At 44.1% G+C, this 23,470-nt stretch overlaps 1 protein-coding gene across 2 annotated transcripts in view; it reads right to left on the minus strand.

Annotated features, from left to right (window-relative positions):
* NUP93 (nucleoporin 93) overlaps positions 1–23,470 on the minus strand; it is a 151,990-nt gene that overhangs the window by 119,804 nt on the left and 8,716 nt on the right. For both annotated transcript variants that reach the window (XM_019535628.1, XM_019535629.1), the window contains exons 2-3: positions 22,364–22,578; positions 20,363–20,480 (exon numbers count right to left, since the gene is read on the minus strand). In XM_019535628.1, coding sequence (XP_019391173.1) covers positions 20,363–20,480; positions 22,364–22,542 — 297 coding nt within the window. In that variant the 5' untranslated portion in view covers positions 22,543–22,578. The remainder of the gene's footprint in view (positions 1–20,362; positions 20,481–22,363; positions 22,579–23,470) is intronic.

The following is a 23,470-nucleotide window of genomic DNA, read 5'->3' on the forward strand; positions in this document are numbered from 1 at the left end:
CAGGGGACATTATGCTTAGGGGCAATCAACATGGGTTCATTAGAGGTAGGTCCTGTCAGACCAACCTGGTTGCCTTCTATGATCAGGTCACAAAATCCTTGGAGGCAGGTGTCACGGTGGACGTAGTCCTTCTGAACTTTAGGAAAGCCTTCGCTACTGTCGCTCACCCCATTCTCATTAAAAAACTGGGGGACTGTGGAGGTGATGCCTACACAGTCAGATGGGTCACAATTTGGCTGGAGGGAGAGGTGGTGAATGGGTAATTTTCAGCCTGGAGGGATGTGGGCAGTGGGGTTCCCCAGGACTCTGTCCTCAGGCCTGCACTGTTCAACATCTTTATCAGCGACTCGGACAGGGGGGTGAAAAGAACCTTGTTCAAGTTCGCGGACGACACTAAGATGTGGGGAGAAATGGGCACATTAGAGGAGAGGGACAGGCTACAACTAGATCTGGACAGGTTACAGGGGTGGGTGGATGAGAATAGGATGGGTTTCAATACTGACAAGTGCAAGGTACTGCACCCAGGGAGGAAAAACCAACAGCATGCCTACAGGCTGGGGAACTCCCTTCCCATCTGTGCAGAGGCAGAAAAGGAACTTGGAGTCACTACTGTGTCCAAGATGAATACGGGCTGCCAATGCAAAGATGTGGTTAGTAAGGCTAACCGCACCCTGTCATGCGTCCACAGATGCATCTCAAGCAGGTCAAGGAGGCGATACTCCCCCTCTATGCGACATTGGTTAGGCCGCAGTTGGAGTTTTGCATCCAGTTCTGGGTGCTGCACTTCAGGAGGGATGTGGACAGCATTGAGAGGGTCCAGAGGAGGGCCACCCACATGATCAGGGGGCAGCAGGGCAGGCCCTACAAAGAGAGGCTAAGGGACCTGAACCTGTTCAGCCTCCACAAGAGAAGGCTGAGAGGGGATCTGGTGGCCATCTATAAAAACTTACCAAGGGTGTACCAGCAGGGAACAGGAGAGACTCTGTTTCCCTGAGAACTACCAGAAGTAACCAGGAATAATGGCCATAAATTGACTGAGTGTACGTTCAGGCTAGACATCAGGAAGCACCACTTCAGTCAGGGAAGCTAGGATCTGGAACCAACTTCCAAGGGAAGTGATATTCGCTCCTACCTTGGGGGTCTTCAAAAGGAGACTAGACAATCACCTTGCTGGGGTCATTTGACCCCAGTACTCTTTCCTGCCCATGGCAGGGGGTCAGACTTGATGACCTGCTCAGGTCCCTTCCGACCCTACCAACTATGAAACTATGAAGTGGAGAATGTGAGGTGCCACCTATTTAACAGACAAAAAACAAAAATACCTAGTACAGTAGTTTGTTAACAAATTATGCACAAGGTTATTAAGCACCTCAGTCTTCAAGCAAATGTAGCCCAAAGATTTAAAACCTCGAGTCAAATAGGAAAACAAAAATAAAAGAGTGCACATAATACTGATTTACAACATTACTAAAGCAGCTGAAGCCTGGTAACTATACCTCTCCTCATGATTATAAAGGCATTTAAAATTCGCTGAATGTGCTGTTTTAATTCCACAAAGATTAAATTAGGAGGCAAGCAGAGCAAGGGGCACCAAGAAACATGACAGTGCTATTTACACGGAAAATAAACATTATGAGGTCCAAAACTGTAAATCCAGAATTAAGTCTTCTCTGCTTTGCACTGACACAACTTAGTACCTCACTAGTAGTTGGGTCCCGTCTTTTAGTCATGGCAATAGAGCCTCTTTGCTACAGAATTAGCACTGGTTTCAAATTTGTCAAGACCTTTCAGCTTCTTGCAACTATTTAATAGACAGAGCAAAAAGATTCAAACAAGCCATTTTCAGTTACAAGCCTCAGGGCAGAAGAAGAAAGAAATAATAAATGTTTTGTCATAGTAACTCTATGGTAACCATAGCAGGCAAAATCAATTACTCCTGAGGGGATCTGCAGATAACATAGGTTCCTACTCATCTCTCCGCAATGCTCATTTTCCACGTTTCTGTTTGGAAATCTTTCCTACTTCTCTTGCCACATACTCAAATTCAAAAAGCAATCCTGGTGGACTGCAAAGAGATTCAGGGTAGACAATTTCTGGAGGTATGACACTCCTCTTTATTTAGGAGTAGTGTCAAATCCTTAGCAAAATGCTCTCTCTGAATAAGGTTAAACTTCAGTTTTGTTTTATTTCAGTCTATAAAATTCAATGGCAAAACCTCACCTGGGATACTGTGTGCAATACTGATCACCTCATCTCAAAGAGATACTGTAAAACTAAAATAGGTTTAGAGATTTATCAAAGGCCTGGAAAAACCCTCAGACAAAGTAAAATTGAAAAAGAGTGCGATCATATTACTTTAGAAAGATGGTAACACCAAAGACACCAAATAAGACCAAAAATAATCTGGTGAAAGTAAGCTGGGAAATTCCATTGTTCAAGCTTTACAGAACAAAGAGCAAAGGGTATTCAATTAAATGAAAGAAGTGGCAAATTCAATGCTAATAATAAATACTTTCACACACAATATGCAAGTAAACTGTGGAATTCACTGCTAGAAGAAAAAAAAAAAAAAATCACTGAGGCCCAAACTCTAGGCAAGAATGAAAGGAGTAGATACTCAAATGTACATGAAGAGTTGTGCTGAATGACAAAAAGCATTCATGGAATAGCTACTAACCCTCACGTACAGGACTTTAACCAATCTCTAACTTAGGGATGTCAGACTCAGCCAAAACCCAAGGCCAGATTCAGACAGCGAAGGGTTCTCCCAGGCCAGATCCATGGGGCCCTTCCTTCTGGAGCCACCTGGAGCCCATGCTGGGCTGCCCTGCATAAGGCACCATCACCACCGCCTCCAGGCTGCCCAGGAGGGCAGCAGTAGCAGTGTAGAGCAGACATAGGGTAGTCCAGTGTGGTGGATGTAGCAGAAAGGGCCTGACAGTGGCGAGTGGGAGAAGCCACTTTCCCCCATGCTGAGCAACCGTTTCTGCCTGGCCACTGCCACTGCTCAGCACAGACAAGTTGGAGCAGGTACAGGGATGGGCCAGGTTGCGGCTCTGAGCTAGGGTCCCCACCATTACCACGGGTGGTATGGAGTAGGTGTGGGGTGGGCTGGGGTCAGGGTTTTGCCTGCAGGTTCTGGCTGATCCACTCCTGCTGGGGTGAGTCCAGAGCAAGTACAGGGCAGGGCAGGAGCTGCATGCTATTGGCAGTGGTGGGGAGGCATCACAGGGTATGGGGACTCCAGGGTTTGCAGGGTGGGGGCAGGTGCTGACCAGATCAGGGGGCTCCCATGCACACCCCACAAACCCCCTCCCCCCCACAACCACACCCTCCGCCACACAAACACCACACTCACCCACCAGGCCCCCACCCCTCCACACACCCATTTGCCTCTGGGGGAAGCCCTGCTCACTGCTACCTGAACACACCCCACCACATACACACCCCATGCACAAACCCCCACACATGTACTCCCAGCCACCCTCCCCCTCCACAACCCCCCACAAATCTCATACCCACAGCCCCCAGAAACCACATACCCACAGACCCCCCCAACAATTTTGAAATGTTATGCAATCATTTCTATATACACAATGCAAATACACAAATCAGGACAACTTTTTTCATATAAAATTAAAATATGTTATTGTCAATGTTTGATTTTTAGTATATAAATTTGTTTTTTTCCCCAGTTCCAAGATGGCAAATCCCCTTCCCAAAAGTACTTCGGGTGGGGGGGATGGACAGCAGCAAAGGGAAGGACTTCCGGGTGTCAAAGGTCAGGGGTTAGGGAACAGAACTTCCAGTCCCGAGATGGTGACTGGCAGGGGCAGGGCTACCCTTGCAGCCCTCAACATATCACCAAAACTCATTTTGGCTGAAGGACTGCTTAATAATAGCCCACCCCTGTGTTAATGGGTATTCTGCTCACATGTACTGCATTTCATCTGGTTGATTTGTGGGCCATTTTTCCAGTCTATCCAGATTTGTCAGGATCCTAGACATACCCTTTGGTGACACATTCAAGCTTTCCTCCACAAGAAGTCTCTCTCCACCCCCCACCCACTCCCCATTAGAGCTAAGATGCCAGAAGCTAGTGTTTTGAGAGTGACACCAAATATCAAGAGAGATTCAATAAAGCCACAAGAGCTGGAAATGCTTCTAATTTTTTTTTTTTTTTTTTTTTTTTTAGAAAAGGAGAGATTTTAAACCTCTCTAGCTCTCTCCAAGGCTCCTACACAATTCTGACTGAGCAATGAGCTTGGCCTGCTTGCTGCACCAGCTCATATCAAACTCTATTGTCAAGTGAATTTCATACTGCAACATGGATAGGGACTTATTTCAACAGCATGCATAAACTGAGAAAAAGCATTAAAGCATATTGGCTTCTAGCTCATCTCCCCACACGTCTTTGGATCATGGCACGTGGGAAAAGTCAGTTAGGGAAGACAACACAGAATTTTACAGCATCATCCTGATTTAGCTCAATGTAAACAAACAACCTACCAATAGCTCAAGTGTCACTACACCATCCACTGAAAAATGAGGGCTAAGAAGAGGTCATAAAGGCAAAGACAAAAAGTGAAGAGAATGAATGTGAATGTAATGGGAGGACAAAGTAGATAAGAGGGAAGGGGCAGAAAAATAAAAGGAAGGGTAGACAGCAGAGGAGAGGAAAGTAGGGAAATGGGATAGAGAGGGACAAGAACACTTCTGGCCAAAATAATGTACCATACATACTGAATTGCATCCCAAGAAGGGTGTGATTTACCTTAAAGGGAATGGTTTTTTGAGAGGCAAAGAATAATTGAATCCATCATATTTTCCTCACATATAACACCCCACTCCCAAGTAAAACATGCACCTTGTATTTGGAAGGCAGAGTGTTAAAAAAATTCCAGCCATGGCTGACTGACAGAATAAGTCCTCCTGAAAACTGCCAAACTTCCTGGATACTGGGATTCCCCAATGTGAGAGATTGCCTTCTGTGACATCACACCTCCTGGAGCAACGATTATCAACCAGGGCACCACAGCACCCTGGGGTGCCTTGAAGTCCTGCCAAGGTTGCCACATAATGTTAGTACTGTTAGGTTTATAAACATGATTTACAAAATAAACCCAGATATCTCAAATAAAAATCCACAGTTGTAGTCTTTAAATTCTTTGCAACAAAACTGTTGTTGATGTTGTTTTGGCTTCAGAAAAATAAAGTGAAAACTAAGAACTGGCATTTTCCAAGAAGTCCCTTGAGTATCTAGAAGCAACTCAAATCTATACAGGGCCAACTTGAGTCTAAAAGGTTGAAAACCACTGTTTCCAGCAGGACTTACTCTGTATTACACAAGATTAGACCCGAGACCCTTGCAAAAGGTATGTCTGTTACTTCTTTATCACAAGTCATTCTCTATATCAGTTTGTTTCCGCATCACAAGTCCCATCAAGATACTACCAACAGCTCCCTTGCTGCTTCAAGCACAAAGTGCTCAACCAATAATTATGGCTGTGAGAGTCTGAAGAAAAGATCAACCCCTTAGGTTTGCTGAGCAGACATGTGGCAGCCATCTTGGCAGCTGCATGACATAAACAGCGTTTCCAGAAGTGCTCGTTTTCCAGCAAAAAGAGCTTCCCTGCTTCAAACAAACATGCAACCCACTTTTGAGGGGATGGTTTTAGGAGAGAAAGTGGAGTATATATAAGAAACTATGGTATTTTGCTTTCCAGTAGAAAACTGAAAGCCTTCTGCCCACAATCCAAGTACCAAATATTTCATCGAGATATTCCAGAGTTTTAAGATATTGTTTTGCTTGGGAAACTGACCTGCATCAGCAGTTTCAACCCAAATGTTGGTAGAGGTTTCTCAAACTTTTTAAACTTGTTAGTTAATGATCATTTTATTGGTGATATCTACCAGTATGGTAGAAAGTGCAGCTGATATGGCTAATCACTACAAGATGAAGAAGGGGACACATATAGCATTATATCTGCAGCTTTTCCCAGACTGTTGAGAGGCTTGAGCTTTCATAGCTACAGCCTACTTTATCAGATGCTATGAATAGACATTTTGCAGAGAGCAGGAGTACTAAATAAAAAGGAATAAAATAATTTCAATACACCTTAAGATCATTTAAATTATGCTGAAGGTAGAGTAAGTCTTAGACCCCTTTAACTGAAAGGGAAACTGTTATATAGAGAGTAGGAATGTGCAAAATTTTACCATGTGTTTTGTTGACACTTTCAACTCATTTCGAGCTTGGAGCAACGAAATTGAAATGAAATGAAAGGCTTTGAAACAGCCTTCAAATGAAATGAGGGCACTCAAAACGTTTCAAGTTTTGAAGCTGGGCTTGCTTGCAGGGAAACAGAAACTGAGGAGAGGGAGGGGGAAGGACTGCTCTCATATGGACTGTGTAGCTGGCCACTGACTGTGATCCTTCCCTGAGGTCCCTTCCAATCCCAGTGCTCTAGGGGAGGGATGGAAAAAACTGCTACACCTTAACACACACACACACACACACACACACACACACACACACACTTGTCACAAGTTTTGCTGGTCAGCAGCTTAACATGCATTTGCCCAAAAATCTCTCCACCTATCTCCTTGAAACTTGATTGGCTTCACAGCCTCAGAAAGGGTACCATCCCTGCAAGTTTTATCCAAATCAGACAAGAAACAAAGTTATAGGCAGTTTTGTGCTTCCCCATTATAGGCTATGGGTGAAATGTCGAAACAGCAAAACAGTTTCAACAAAACAAAACTCGAAATGGAACTGTCCCATCAAAACAGCAAAACGGAAGTCAAAATCAACAGTGCTGTTTCACACAGCCCCAAAAGAGAGGCATGATCCTCCCTGAAAGAATCAGTGGCAGAGTAGTGACATAAATTCCAAAAGATTTTGCCATGCCACCATGCACTTAAAGCCATGTTTTCTGCCAAGCAGATGGTAGTGTTATGGTTCAGCTACAGGAAATGTGGATTCAGCTCCCGGGATCATACTCACCTTGGGCTAGTTCCTGAAACTCAGATTTTTCCCTTTGCATTTCTTATTTAGCGTTGCAACCTATGAGTGATTTTGGATGATTCACCCACGCTTTGCAATGCTGAGCTGCCCCATACCTAAATGCCTTGAAAGAAATCTACACCTAAAATTCCTCTGAATCTTAGCTTTCCAACTCTACCAGGGTAGTATCACATTTTTCATTTGCAACATGCCCCAAAATATAAATACACCTCGGTTTTGAAAGGCAGAACGAAGAACAAAACATCTTGTAGCAAGTAACTGAATAGCAGCAGGCTTAATACTTTAGCTGCACACCGCTCTGCTCCCTGTAGATTTTAAATTTTGGCTTCACCGGGTAAGTGGCAGGAAAAAGGTGCATTTTGTAAGCAAGATAATACACTAGTATTTCCTGTCTTCTATCCTCCTTCCCTATTCAGGTTACAGATTACTTTAGGGAATCCCTATTTAGATTACAGATTACTTTATTCAGATTCACAGATTACTTTAGGTGAAGTCTTATGTTTGTTCAGCACCTCATCTCAGTTGAAACCTCAGGGCACTAATGTAAATCACATAATACAAACAAATTCTAAACTAAAACAACATACCTCAAATGGAATTTAACTGGAAGTGGCTTTGTGTTTTCTGGGCTGAGTCCCAGACTACAGCTCTCAGGGAACACTTAGGAGGGAAGCTCAGTGTGAACACGCTGTACTGCAAAATCAGGGGAGTCAAACCACCCCCACGCTAGTTCCAGCACATGGAACCACTCTGGCCTGCTGGACTACTGGCATGGCCAGGAGGAAAGTTTCCCACCACAGAATGGCAGTTAGTGGCAAGAGGTCAGGCAAGGGCTGACACTGCCCTATAAGCCCTCTTGCCATTTTGCTGGTCCAGAGCTGGAGCCACTACCACGGCCACTGCTGGCCCAGCCACAAAAGCCTCCTCATGCCCCAGTCTGGAGCCACTGCTGCTACAGCAGCTTCCTCGTGCTCCATGCCAGAGCTGGCCCACAAGGAGCCCTGCAGCCCAGATATGGCTCATGTTACAAGGCAACTTTGACACTCCTGCTGTAAAGAGTTCCATAGCTGGATATCTAGATTTTCTTTTCACCCCAGGGAAATATGACAATCTAGCCCTGGCAGCAGGCCACACAGACAGTTTCCCGATGGGTTCCCCATGATATTATGCTTCATTTGATTGGATGAGTGTTAGCCCCTGGGCTAATTCCATAGTTTTGTAACAAATTTGGTGCAAATGTGGCTGCTTTGCTGATTGAGGGCAGAGACTCTGAAGGAGCTGGAGAGAGAGAGAGCAGGATTTTGCGAAAGGAGAGAGGGAAATAAAGTTGAACAGTAAAGACTATTTGGAGCTAAGCAGTCTGCTGCACTGTTTCGGATGTCAGCACTCTGACCAGCCTTTCTCCTTTGAAGAGGAACACCCCCCCCCCACACACACACCCTTTCCTGTGAGCTGAACAAAGGAGGAGCTCTCCAAGGTGGGAGCTCTACAGAAAGCTGTGGAAGCCAGGAACGAACAAAAAACAAACAAACAGGTTTCAATACCATGCCAGGACTGGCTTCCGGGGGGGCCCTTCAGCAGACAGAGGCTGGACAGGGCTTTTTTTGCAACAGTCCCAAGGCAGAGGTTCCCCTTAAAAGTGGCATGATCCACCACACTTATCAATGCAAGTTGAATGTTCAAACCACCCACACTCATCTCAATGAAACTTCAGACTGCATCTCATCTCAGGAAAGTTTGATACTAGTCAGGGGTGGAAAGAAAATGGTATTTAGAACCATCTCCCTTAAAAATTTACTTTTGAAAAGCAGGGACTGAAGATCCAATCCTAGTAAAACAGGTAAAGGGCCATATTCAAATCACCATTTCAGAACCTGCCTCCAACTCCATTAATCTACTTCAGTAATTCTCAACAGGGCCCCATGGCACCCTGGGGTGCCTTGAGATCCTTTTAAGGGTGCCACGACATGCCACATGATATTAGCACCGTTAGGCATGCAAATATGATTTATAAAATAAATCCAGAGATTTCAAATGGGAATCCACAGTGTCAAAACCATTCTGACCTGTTGTGATGTTTCTGAATTGTTTGTAATAGAAGAATTGCTCCATTATTTTTCTGTAATCAAAAAAATTGAGTGAGCAACAGTGCTGAGATTTGTATGTGGACAGAAACAAAGTTTCACTCATGAATTGGGCACTTTGGGCTCTATGTTTATTTAGCATTTTGGTTTCCATGAATGAAAGTGACATGCACTTGTGGGTACACAATCAGATAAAAAAAAAAAAAAATCAGATATTTCTAAAAACAAATTGTATTCCCTATGTTATTAACACCACTCTAGATAATTCTTTAGAAATCCAATTTACTTTCTCATTAATTTTTGCCACTTTTTGCCTAGACTTAGGGGAAAAAAACAATGCAAGTCAGTTTCACTCTTGATTACAATTGGTTTCACAATCAAGATCCTGCACACTAGCAGAAAACTGCTCTATCTGGGCTCTCACCAGCTCCTGGGGGAGTCCTAAAATCCATAGTTATAAAGCTCTCGTTTTCATCAGCATTCTTTCAAAATTCATTGAAATACTATCATTGTATACAACAGAACTGATCAAAACCTTATCTTGGAGCCCAAGATCAATGTATCCCCTTTCAACTTGAGTAACTGCTCTATCAGATTGTATGTGGTACAAGCAAATTGCCAGATTATGGGCAGTTGTGCCTAAACTTCGTCTCATAGAAGTTATTTTCTCTGTAAAAGATATAGTGAAGTTATTTCTAAGTATGAGTTTTAATAGTGCAATTTGCACACACTAAGTATATGTTATCCTGGGCAGTAGCAACTACTGAATTTCTGGACCAGTATTGTGTATGGAGATATTTTGCTGCTAGAAGTACTATGTTTAAGATGTAACCACAAGGTCCTGGAGATCACTAACAATCCTTAGCAGTTCTATTCTTGCAAAAAACACTATCACTACGGTCATAGTGAAATTCTAACACTATCAGTATATACAGATTGCTTCTGCAGTTTCAACCCCAGAAGGTAGCTGTGTGTAGCCCTAGAAGAAATCAAACAGCTTCCACACTTCCATTCCAGAGGTGGTTGCACTTCTCTAGTGACAATAGTGGCTTCTATGTTTCCCTTGGGTATCTCAGAGGGAGGGTCAATCCTCAGAAGAACAGGCAGTGATAAGTAAAGTACTTATTTGAAACCAACTAACATTGTGCACCCAACTGTCAGACAAAGACTTCAAGTCATGAAACCACATCTCTCGAACAGGAACTTCACTGAATTGTTGCTGTATTTACAGAGTTATATCTATCCTGTGCTAGCCATAGGTGGGCTCTACAGGCACACTTTGGAGAGATCTGTTTAAAAAAAAAAATCACAATACTAAGCTACCTTAGGGAAACTCCCTCAACCTGCTCTAAGGTGACTGCGGCTTCCTCCTTCTATCACAACATTTCTATTTTGGGGGTGTCCTGAGTGGACAGCTAGATCTGGACAGGTTAGAGAGGTGGGTGGATGAGAATCGGATGGGTTTCAATACAGACAAGTGCAAGGTATTGCACCTGGGAAAGAAAAACCAGCAGCATACCTACAGGCTGGGGAACTCCCTTCTCGTCAGCACAGAGGCAGAGAAGGATCTTGGAGTCACTATTGATTCCAAAATGAACATGGACCACCAATGTGGGGAAGGCTTTGGGCCACTAAAGTCAGGAAGGCTAACAGCATCTTGTCATGCATCCACAGATGCATCACAAGCAGGTCCAAGGACGTGATCCTCCTGCTCTATGCAACACTGGTCAGGCCGCAGCTGGAGTACCGAGTCCAGTTCTGGGCGCCGCACTTCAGGAGGGATGTGGATAGCATAGAAAGGGTCCAGAGAAGGGCCACTAGCATGATCGGGGGCAGCAGGGCCCTACGAGGAGAAGCTACAGGACCTGAACCTGTTCAGCCTACACAAGAGAAGGCTGAGAGGGGATCTGGTGGCTGCCTATAAATCTGCCAAGGGGGACAGCAGGCAATGGGAGAGACCCTGTTCCCCCGAGCACTACTGGGAGTAACAAGGAAAAACAGCCATAAGTTGACAGAGTAGATTCAGGCACTACTTCAGTCAGGGTGCCTAGGATATGGAACCAACTTCCTAGGGAAGTGGTGCTCGCCCCTACCCTGGGGATCTTTAAAAGGAGATTAGACAATCACCTAGCCAGGGCTGTTTGACCCCAGCATTCTTTCCTGCCCATGGCAGGGGCTCATACTTGATGACTTACTTAGGTCCCTTCTGACCCTATCAACTATGAAACTATGAACTATGAGACTGCCTCACTCTGCACCCTGGCGACTGCCCAGGCAACTTCCAAGTGTCAAAAACCAATTAATTCCATATCTCCACTTGTCTCTTTACATTAAGCCACTTCTGGCCACACTTTACTACCCAGGTGTTTATCTTCTTTATTTGAATACTCAAGCCAAAACTTGCTCAAAGTCAATAGGTTATTTAAGCAACCAAGATGCGCAGCAATTGGCTGTAAGCATGTGTTTCATGCAAACATCTTAACTGAATAAAGGCCACTTTTGTGAGCCGTTATCACAAGGGCCATTTCGCTGATATTTTTGTAACTTTTTTTCTTTTTTTTGGAGGAAGGGGGTTTGTAGCTCATTTCTCATTAGGTTGTGAGGTTGCAATGGTGGTGGTGGGGTGCCCTTGTGCTCCCTGCACTGGCTCAGCAACAGTTAAAAAAGCCCCACAGCTGTGCCAGCATCATTGATTAGGGCAAATAAAGAAACAACAGAAAAATAAAGCTGCATTCATTTCAAGCTCCATTAGAATGGAAGGAGAGAAAAGAAATCAGTGGTTGGCAAATGGGAAAGGACAAAATCTGGAGGAGAAAAAAAAACAACATTTTCAAGCTAAGCTAATGCAAACAATAGAAAGTAAACAGGACTTGAGGGTGTTCCTTTAAGGTTGTGTCAGCATTTCCATCTATGAAACATGCATACACACACTTCGTGCAGTGAGCATCATCATAACAATATCTGCTTGTTACAATGATTGAATGCTAGCCTGTACAATGGAAGCTAGATGTGGCATTATTAAATGAGTAACTATACATACTTTACACAAGCATTGCGTGCATAATTCACACATCTTTCCTAGCAGAAGAAATTTGAGGGCCTCTGGGTGTACAATTCCATCTCAAGAACTACTCTATTTTTTGTTTTCTTTTTTAAAAAGTCTCAATCATCAATAAGAAACCAGTATATTTTGTACGCTATTGCTCTAGTCATTGTAGGGGTCCTGTCCCAGGGGAACAAAAGCAAGGGGACAGGAGACCCCTCCCACAGCAGGAATCAGGGCAGACAGACACAGCCACCCCTAACCCTAAAGGCAAACCCTAAAGACAGAGCAAACTTACTTTTTTCAGGGAAAGAATGGATGGATGAGCTGCACTGGGACAGAGCACCTACGGGGTTTGTCAGCCACTTTTACATCCGGCTGAAAGCGGCACGGGCAGATGAGGTCACTGGAGAACGCCGCCCAGCAAAGATAAAAGCGGGTGGCAAAGAAACAGCTAGGGAAGCACCGCAGAGAGCAGACTGTAAGAGTGGCTCCCATGCCAAGAAAGGTCAGCACCAGTGGCCAACAGGAGACCCCAGTGGTGGACCCATTGGAAGGGCCCATGAACAGTTAAAGAAACGAGAATGGCGTTGAGGGACTACAGAGCCACAGATGCCAAAGTTGTTAGTGGGGAAGGGCTAAGACTCCACTCCCCTTTTTGTTTCCGTTTAAGTTGTTCTTTTATGGATCACCTTAAGGGGCCCTAAGAAAGAGATTAGGGCCAGGGGTGATGCTCAGAGGAAAGCAGCAGCCAGGAGGGCACTGCATGCAACAGTGCAGCCAGGGAGATCTGGCATAGCTACAGGGACTGTCAAACATCCTAAGGAAGTCGAGGGCAGGACAAGATTACTAGGAACCCTGTGGACAGGGAGGGCCCAGGAGTCGACCTTGGAGGGCAAGCTAACCGACCATCAAGCGGCCATCTTAGGGGCTGGTGTGTAGGGGAGGTGGTGCCCCAAGAATTCCCACTAGGGAGTGCGAGTGACCCACGAGGGGTATGAGAGGGAGCCCCAACACTGAAGGGAAGATCAAAGTTGTGGCAGGCAAGCTTTCACCAAGACCACAGGAACCAACACTGCAGCCAACACCAGGCGCATGCTCCAAGGCAGCGAGGGAACGCCTATATGAGACCAGGCAGACACAGGTCCCATCTCAAAGCTGCATATCATCCTGTGATACACAACCCCCTCCTCCACAAAAAAGCCATTTCCTTGGATCCATCACAGGCTTCATCATCATCATTTAGAAGGTACTAGTCAGAATCCAATCCTACAACTGGCTGAGAAAGCACATTACTGTTTCCCTGACCCCCACATCTGCCTGAACAGAGGCAGTTTGAATATAAGGCTCTCAGCTTGTACATGGTAAGCTCTGTTTAAAAATGTCTAAATATTTAAGAGTGAGAGTCCTAAAATTGAAGGAAAAAAAAATGAATTTTTGCACTAAGCAGAAGATACCTAAAAGAACCTTTTCTACAAGCTTTCCAGACAGCTACTCTAGTGAGAAACATTTCCTGGACAAACCCCTTTTTATGCACAAGTCATCTATATTTTACTACTGATAAATGGTACAGATAATTCATTGAGCTACAAATTGGTGCATTTCTTTCTAGTAAGCACTACTGCATACAGTTGAAGATAGGTTCAGCACAGGAAGATATTCTGCCAGTTAACTAAACAAAGAGAGGCTTCCATTAAGTTGAAATCCTGAGTGCTCTTGCAGTCTTTGAGCCACTCAAAACATTAGTTTTAGGGTCCCAGGTCCCCAAGGACCTGCCTTTGTGGTGTTCCATTCTGTCTACAAAAAACTGCAATTTCCTAGATTCTTCTCTGCAATGCTGACAGCTCTTGCTTGAGAGATTAGATTCTAGCAATCTCTCTATGTTGCCTACATAGAGAACACTAGAATTGCAGTGCTACACAAGACAAGGTAGAGACAAGTAAAGAATTTAGGTGAAAACATTTTCAGATTTATAAACTCTAAGCCACTTGACAAGGGACCAGGGGCCAGAAAAGATCTCTGAAAATTCTCCCAGGTTGCAAAAAAGGAGGTTCAAGAGTCTAGGACAGGAAGCAGAAGAATAAAAAACTTGTTATTTTCCTATAATGAAAAAAACTTTGCTATGTTTTAAAATCAACTATAGCCTAAAATTTATATCAGATATGTTTTAATTGTATTTTAAACCCTCAATTATATCTCATGGTTATTTTGGTGCCTAAGGCTTAGCAGCCACTTAGTCATCCCCAGACCCAACATGCAACTCCTCCAATGAATATGTAATGGGTAGTCTATTGTACCAGGGCAGGCAGAAGTCAGAAAAGAACTATAGTACTGTAAGCTTCTACCGGCTAAACTTTTTAGATTCTCATTAAAATCATGGTATAAAATATTTATGAAACAATAACACCAATCACATGCAGTAAAGCTTTATAAGCAACACACAAGCAGTAGCAGTAATAATAACCAGAATACCCTGCAAATATGATAAACAAGTTTCAGAGTAACTTTAAATCTACGCAAGTGCACAAAGCAACGTAAAATGTCTGAAAGCTTGAAGTAGAAAAATATCAAGAAAGCAGGACTGAGGAAGGGCAGGTAGCTGTGAGGAAGATGGCAAAAGTAAGCTCACAAGTTGTTTGAAGATGTTTCTTACAGGTTACAACTAAACTAAAAGTGTATGGTCAATACTGCACAAGGCACAAAAGCGGCAACACCCTCCCCTCCATTAAAACCTGTTCATTAGTTTCAAGAGTAATCAATGTAACTTTCCAAATAATGGAGCAATAAAACAAGGGTAGTTAAAACAGTGGCAAATTAAAAGTCAAATTCTACTACCCTTGCTCAGACTTGGATATTACTCTCTAACCCCACTATGCGAGACAACATAGAAAAGAAAATCCTATCCAGTGTGAGTGGAGGTAGCGGTAGCGGTCCCCACATGAACAAGATTTTAAATGACCATAGAAGGCAATCAATAAACTGGCAGAATCAGGAAGCTACAAAACAGAATTACTCAAGATTCAGTAAGAGAAACCTTTACTCTGTCTAAAACCCAATGTAAACCTAAGGAAAGTTAAAAGAAAGTCATATAAAAAGATTCATGATCACTTTCACAGGTAGCAGAAAATCTTGATAAAAACTTCTCTCAGAGGACCAGAATCTATTGTGGGCATCAGTACACAGAAGCCTGGAGACAAATGTACAGATTTGTCCGTATTCCAAATAAGTCTTTTTCAGGCAACAGACTGTTGTCAGCAGCAACCAGACAACTTGGGATGCAACTGCAAAGCAAATGCTTTCAGACGAAAAGCAGAAGACGGTGCTACTGCAAATCTGCACAGAACGCTGAAATCCTTGCATCCACCTTAAACTGAATATACATAATAAGGGGTCTAAGAACCCTGAAGCTCCCCTATGGCTTGCTTATAAACCCATGTGACCACATAAAACCTTGAACATCCCCATTTCAGATCACAGTTTTACTTGTAATATGGGGGGGGGTTTGCTGCAAATCAACTGTGAAACAAATATTAAGATTCAAAGCACTCGCGCGTTGCCATCTCCGATCAGAGGGGATTGATTTAAGGGACAATTTAAAATCACCAATTTTAATCATGATTATATTCGGCAAGCACAAAACTCCAATTTAAATGATTGATTTCAATAGTATTTTCCATTTGTATTTTTTAGTTCCTGTTCTAAAGAAAGCCTCATTCTTATTAGTATAACCATTAAAAGGTGTTAATTTGCAACCATACAGAACTTTCACACTACATTTCATGCTTCCTTTTGCTAACCCATGGGCACCTAATTTAAACAATTATATAGTACAATGCACATGTATTCAGATTCTTAACATTTCATTAGAAAACGGTGAATGAGGCATTTCTTACTTGCAGATTTTTCTTTACTCTGTGTTAAAATGCATTAGAATACAAACTGGAATTCCATTACAGAAATCCACACCAAAGCAGCATTTTAAAGTTGTTTTATTAGTTAAAAAAAAAAAAAAAAAAAAAAGTCTGTTGCATTAAGGGCATTTTAATTCTTATACAAGTTTTTTTTAAATGTCTGTTATTAATGCTGATTTATTAAACAGAAGGAAGGATTAATCTAGATTAGGGAGTAGACAGATTGTTTCTGATCTCTGTAGACCAGATCTTTTTAAATGCCTAAACATGCAAATCTTTGTGCTAAGTAAATTAGACGTTCATCTCCCAAAACAGTCAACTAGAGTTGAGATCAACAGGAGGTACGCACCTATCTTTCCTAGGTCCTGCTATCACCCACTAGGAATATGACCTTGGTCTCAGATATTCAAAATTATAAAAAGTAGAAATATTTGATTACAATCACCTGCCCCTACCAGGATGAGACCCTGAGTTTTGTTACAAAAGACTTAAAACTTTGTACTGGGTTGGTCAAATAACCAGAAAATTTAAAACTGACACCATAATAAATAAGATTTTAAAAAATGGTAATATCAGTCCACATACTTGGAATCCAAAAGAGAGTCACAGCTTTATTGCTAGGGGTCTCAAGAATCCACAACAAGATTTAGTGTTGAACTCTTAAAACGAAAAAGTAAAGACAAGAGAAGTCAAAGAATGAATAGCAGTAGTAAACCCAGAAGCAAAACGGCAGAAGAGCTCTTGAAAATCCTAGACTGAACGGGGTCAAGGAAGACATCCTTAGGTAAGTTTAACATCCCTAATAAGAGAGAGATGCAACAATATCAAAAATTGGAACAAAGAAATAAAAGGAAAGACACACAAAAAAGTGAATGCCAGAAAAGCTATTATTCTAGGATCACGCAATAGATAACGTCTCCTGAGTTCACTAATCTTTTCTGAGAAAACAAAACACCTAGAGGGAGAAAAAGGTGGGGAGGGGTGGGAAGAAACCCAACAGGAACTGCCAGAAGGCAAAGTGGTGCAAATTCACAGTAAGGAACTGGAACTTGAAGCAATGCATATAGGTGCTGTAAACATTGTTTTTTCTTTCCCCACTCTTTGTTTAGGCTAATCTGAGGAACACAGAATCACCACAATGGACCAGAAGACCAGAGGTCCAGCTGTCCCTGGTCTCCAACAGTAGCCAACATGAACTGTTCGGGTGAAAATACAAATCTCTGAAGTAGATGGTATCCTCTTTTTCCAACCCCAAAATGTTAGACATTGATTTATGCCTTGAAGCATGTGGTCTTACAATCCCTTCCATATAAGCCTTAACAAGCTCTGCACAGAGAGAGGCTTATTCTCTCTACAATCAAGTTCTCAAAATTTACAGATCTAAAACTAATAAGCTCTTAACTGTATAATTAATACTGCGGATTTCTTTTCTGTTAAGAAAAAAAAAGAAGTGTTGTTAAGGTTAGTAACAGAACTGGGAAACCAATACAAGGTGAAAATAAGCCTTGCCAAAGGAAGCTGCATTTAAATTTATCTAACTGGTAAGCTCTAAACTGGCAGCACGTAAATGCGCACCCTATACCGGGGTGGTCAAAATGCGGCCCAGGGGCTGGATGTGGCCTGCCAGGTCATTCTCTCTGGCCCAAAGGGCCCCTAAAAATTTTAGAAAATTAATATTAAACTGCCCTGGGTTACCTGTCACGCAGCCCTTGATGGCTTGCCGAAACTCAGTAAGTGGTCCTCTGCCCAAAATAATTGCCTGCCCCTGCCCTATACAGAGGCATAACTTGACAGTTTTGTACCCTGGACAGCAATGGCACACAGGACAGTAGCCAACTGGGCTACTGATAGTGGTGACTAGGTCAGCAGCGTAACACCTGATATATTTTTATGACCTCCCTGTAAGTCTGTGACCAAGGCAGGTGCCCCAGTCATCACCACCACCCCTCTTTGTTATGTATATAGACTCACCCTATAGGTCAGGGGTTGTCAGCTATGGGTATGCATACCCCTGGGGGTACTCGGGAAGGCCCCAAGGGGTATATAGCAGCGGGTGGAGAAGTAGGGGTACTTGGGAACCAGGGGGCAGAGTCGCCACCACCATTTATCACACCGTGCTGCCACCATGTGCAACTGCACGCCCAAGTACCCTCACTTCCCCACACCACCAGCTTTCCCACAGCCAGCCAGGCATGGGAGGGCAGTGTCCGGCCAGAAGGGGGTACAGTCCAGAAGGAGTACCCACAGAAGGGGTACACTCCTTAAAAAAGGTTGAAAACCCCTGCTATAGGTGATATACAGAAAAATGTGCAAGAAATTAAATCAAACTGTGATCAAACATAGGAAACATGGCAAGTAAGCATGGTCTCGCAATTACAGAATACAAGTTTAAAGGAAAACAGAATACCCACTCCTCTTAGATTAGGTAGAGCTGACTGAGGAAAGGCCCTCTCAAAAACCCAGTCATTCAGAGTCACCTAGTGGTTCACCCTGCCTTCACCTATCTAAACAAAAGGGAGGCTGAAAAGGGAAGGACAGCTTTGTACAGCTTATGCTGATAAAGCAGACAAAGATTTTGGGTGCATCTACAGCATGGGTGTCAAGTTTGCTTGAACCCTGCCTCCCCAGCTGAATCTAGACCACAAGGATCTTTGGCAAGCTAACACTTGTGGTAAGACAAACAGTAATGGCATTAATTGCCATGAGTGCCTGAGTCGGCTTAGAAAGGGATTTAAAATAGTTGTCATTTGCTCTGCCACCACCCAAACACATCCACAGCAGGGTTCTGTATCCCAAAATTTGGCAGCAGGCCTTATCTCCCAAATTCCCAGGACCTCCACAAACCCCACAGGCCAGATGATATGTGTATAGATAAATTGACACCCCTGGTCAAATATTTTCTAAATAGATGCAATCAAGACAGCCCTGAACATAGCCTGCCCACCCTCTCTTGTTCACTTACCAAACCTAAAAATACACCTATGAAGACACTCTGGGGGCAGCCCCAGAAGCTACTCTTAAGCACACTGGGATAGAGGCCTCAAAACAACTTCAGAGGGATGTCCACGGGGAACATCCCTGCCATGACACACTGGGAACATAGAATAAATACGCCCTTAGTGCCTCATCCAAAGACTACTCCTGATAATTTTCAGCACAGGTTTCAAATTGCCTAGAAGTCATTACCTAGCCAGGAAACAAAGCACAAAGCAACAATGTTTCTATAGTTTTCTATGTTATAAAGGTCTGAAAGAAAAACCAAAAATCCTAGAGGTGCACCAATACACCAGTCCCATATTGGATTGGCACCTATATGAGGAAAACTGAAAGCATCAGCAATCGGTTTTTGTTTTTTTTTTTCTGATATGGCTGATAAATGCTGTGTACATGAGCACAGCCGCTGCTGCAAAATGCACATGGCCAGGAGTGCAGCCAGGCAGAACATCCAGGTCAGGCTGGCAAGTCTGCTGTGGGATAAGGGGCAAGGGCAGATCGAGGCCCTTGCAGTGAAGGAGGGAGTGGGAGTGGGATTGGGGCTGGGGAGCAGGGGTGGCAGCTTCTGCTGCTGCATGCACTCCAGGAAGGGGGGGGGGGGGGCCATGTGCCCCCAGATCTGCACGCAAGGCAAGGTGGGCTGCTGCTGCAGGCTGGGGCTAGGGCCAGGGCTGTGCCAGGCTCTTCCCAGCGGGGGGAGGGGCTGGGTCAGGTTGCACTTGGGGCAGGTGGCAGCAGTGCTGGAAGCAGCAGTTGAGGGGGGCTGTAGCCACCCCAAAATTCACTGTAGCTCCCATTCCCAGCACCGCCACTGCCTGCCTCAAGTGCAGCCTGGCCCAGCACCCCCACACCAGGAAGAGCTGGGTGCAGCCCCGGCCCTAGCCTGCAGTGGCAGCCCACCCCAGCCCATGGGCAGATCCAGGGGCACACACACCCCCATGCCCTCCTGGGGTGCATGCAGTGGTGGGCGCCACCACCCTCACTCCCCGTCCCCCACCCCAGACAAGCCGTGGCTCAATCCCATACCCTCTGCCCCAGCCCCACTCTCACTCCCTCCCTCACCACAGGGGCCTCAATCTGCCCCCCCCACACACACCCATTCCCTTTCCCCACAACAGACTTACCAGCCAGACACAGCTGTTCTCCATGCTGCGGGGCTACCTATTTCTGAATTGGATCAGTATTGGACGATATGGCTCCTTAAAAATGAGCCATCAGTACTGGCACCAAAAATCTATCAGTGCACCCCTAACAAATACCCATTATTTGCTGGGATAGCATAAACAACTTGTACAAACCTTACCTGTATGTCAGTGTCCTTCACGGGCTCAAGAGGCTCAAATGTAGTGGCTGCACTAAGACTCTCCAGCCGTTGAGAGATGTGAGATATATCAAGGCCCCTTGACCCAAGAAGAACGGATCTACATGGGGGAAAATTAAACAGGGATTATACTGGCACTTAGATAATAAAGCTCCTTTTACTATATCTGAAAGAACAACTACTTTTCTGTTGTGGCAACGAATACTCTGGTCACTTATCAAAACAATAGTGATGTCAATTTTTTCTATCAAGTGTGTGGGATAGGGATATCACTTTCCAGTAATTTAGTTAATCCTGGTCATCTTTATTATATCCCTAGGCATTTTCAAGTTCCTCCCAGGCTCCTTCCTAGCAAGAAGCAGAGTGCAGAGAGGCAGTTAATGATCCCAGCAAACTAGAACCTGATCCCTCCTTTTCCCTTCATTCCAGCACTGCCCAAGCAGATTGCTTCTGAAATAACTGCAGTGGATTTACCTGCTGGGAGGGGATGAAAGAAGTGTAAGGAAGAGGGGATGAAGTCGGACAGAAAGTTGCAGCTGTTTTCCCTTGCAGAATGTCACTTGTCTTCCTTCACCCTTGGGAAGTTCCTTATGCTACAGTGACAAAGCAAACTGTATAAAGAAGGTGGGCTCACCTTCCCACTGAAGATTAAACTCCACCTCTGTCAAACAAAGCCACAAGCAATGGAAGGAAATCCCACAAGCAAAGCAGGATGAAAGTGCTGGAGTCAGCCACCTGTCTAATTCCACAGCTCCTCATCTGAAGTCTCAGCCATCTCCACTCCAATTTCAAATATTCCTTTTCCACTATGACCATTAATATATTCAAGTAACTGTTCTGTCTTTGGGCACGCTTCTCTGATAGACTATTAGAGAAGCATTAGAGAAACTATGGCTTTAACAGACTTTTGCAAAGCAAAAAGCAGAGCTTTAGACTTATGACAGCCCTGTCCTTTTAAAATACGAATTTAGTAGCTATTTACCAGCTAGAACACTATTTCTGCTGGAGAACTTCAATACAGAAATAAGGAACACAAGGATGTCTTAACAGAAAATGAGCTGTTCATTTAAGTAAGCTAGAAAAAAAATCCTATCAGCTGCCAGCTTAGGACAGTCAAACCCCCAAAGTAATTACTTACTTCCCAGTGGTCACTGAGACTGGTACACAACCCAAGGTGGACAATAACCCCAGGCTCACCCCAGACGATTCCTTCCCCCGACTCAGTCTCAGTTGTAAAATATTCAATGGTTTGCCTGCCCTATCCTCTCAATAATTTACACCGCAAACTCTAGGAAGAGTATAAACTGGTAACAGCATGCTTGCTCCCAAATGCAGTATAACATACAGCCATTCTCTGTGCTGTTCATAATGAAACTGAGGCTGGTTTTCATCTTTCATCAACCTATCATCAGCCCTTATCCCCCAGCCAATTACTACTTTTTTTTTTGCATATTACTCTTTTGAAGAAGCCCCTGTACTGTAATATCCAAGCACCTCACAAAAACATTTTATTCCTTATATTTTAAGTGTCATTCAGAGCCAATCTGCAACTTATGCTTGGAATTTTACTAAACACCCTAATGCAAGACAGAAGGTGTTGGCTTCCTACAAAAATACTGGGAAAATAACATACAATCTGCCTAATACTCAAACTTAAGGCAATGGCTGGGAACCCCAAGAGCAGAAAAATATATGATGCAGGCCATTATACAGCTAGAATTAATGATAGTCATTTTTTGCCTCCTGGTGTCCAATAGCAGGAAACAGAAAAGAGAAGCAGGCGTGGTCGAGATCAACAAACAGGTAAGACAACTGAGGGGGCTCATAGCTCTTCAATTACCATAGCAGCAGATATGCAGAGACCTTTATGGGGACATCAAACTATTCGACCTCCACAAAACAGCTAATTCACCCCCCGCTTCAAGAAGTTAAATCTATATAAAACCCATTTCTTTAGCATACAAAATACAAAGGTCCACTTACGCCTTGACATCTGCAGTCTCCTGTGAGGTGCGGGTCAGAGTCCGAGAGCGCAGACGTTCCCCTGCCTGCTGGATCTCCTGGAGGTTGCGTTCCACATGGGGAAGCTCAGAGATACCCTCTGTCTCAGCTGCAAGTTGTTCTGCCTGCTGGAGAAGCTCCCCAAACCCTTCGGTGTCCATTTAAAATGCAGGTTCTACACAGAACAGACAGAAACCCTAAGGGAAGAAATAGGAAGAGATTTGCTTGAGGAAACCCCTCAGCAGCTCTCAGCAACACCTATGGTAAGGAGCTGAGCGAGGAAACAACAAGAACAGGTAGCCTAAGTAACAAGACAATTCAGCTACTGGTCAACCCCAAACTGCAAGAAATCTTATTAATATTTTGACAGACTCGTAGAGCAGGAAGCTGCCTAATAAAAATAGAGTTCTTAATGAGACGTGTACAAACCCAAGTCCGATGTAGTACCAAAACTGAAGTCAGACATACAGATGATGGGTAGGAAGGAGACAAGCAGAAGCCTCAATAGTCCAAGTGAAGGATTTGGTGTTAACTGAGCCTTAAGATTTAAAGGGGAAGGGGAAGATGAGGGCGGAAGAAGCCTTGGACCACTAAACCAAGCAGCACCCACAAGTAAGTACAGCCCAGCCTAGACCAACGAGGAGAACAAATACACAGGTAAGCAACAGCAGCCAGGGCAGTGCTGAGATTAGGAGGCCAGGGCATACATCCTCAGGAAGCCTCAAATGCCTCTACACAAATGCTTGTAGTATGGGAAACAAGCAGGGGGAACTTACCCTCCTGCTAGCTGACACCAACCCGGACATAGTGGGGCTCACAGAAACATGGTGGGACCCAACGCGTGATTGGGCGGTGAACATCAAGGGCTATAAGCTGTACAGGAGGGACAGGACAGGAAGGAAAGGCGGGGGTGTGGCAATCTACATTAAGGAGGAATACACATCTTGATCAAGTAGCACAGGGTCAGAGGAGGGGCACACTGAAGTGCTCTGGGTTAGAATACAAGGCAGTCAAAGGGAAAGAGACTTAACAGTGGGGGTCTACTACAGACCTCCCAACCAAGGGGAAGAGCTCGACCAGGAATTCTTA

Source organism: Crocodylus porosus, unplaced genomic scaffold (assembly GCF_001723895.1).
Source record: "Crocodylus porosus isolate Cpor-Errol unplaced genomic scaffold, CroPor_comp1, whole genome shotgun sequence".
Lineage (NCBI taxonomy): Eukaryota > Metazoa > Chordata > Crocodylia > Crocodylidae > Crocodylus > Crocodylus porosus.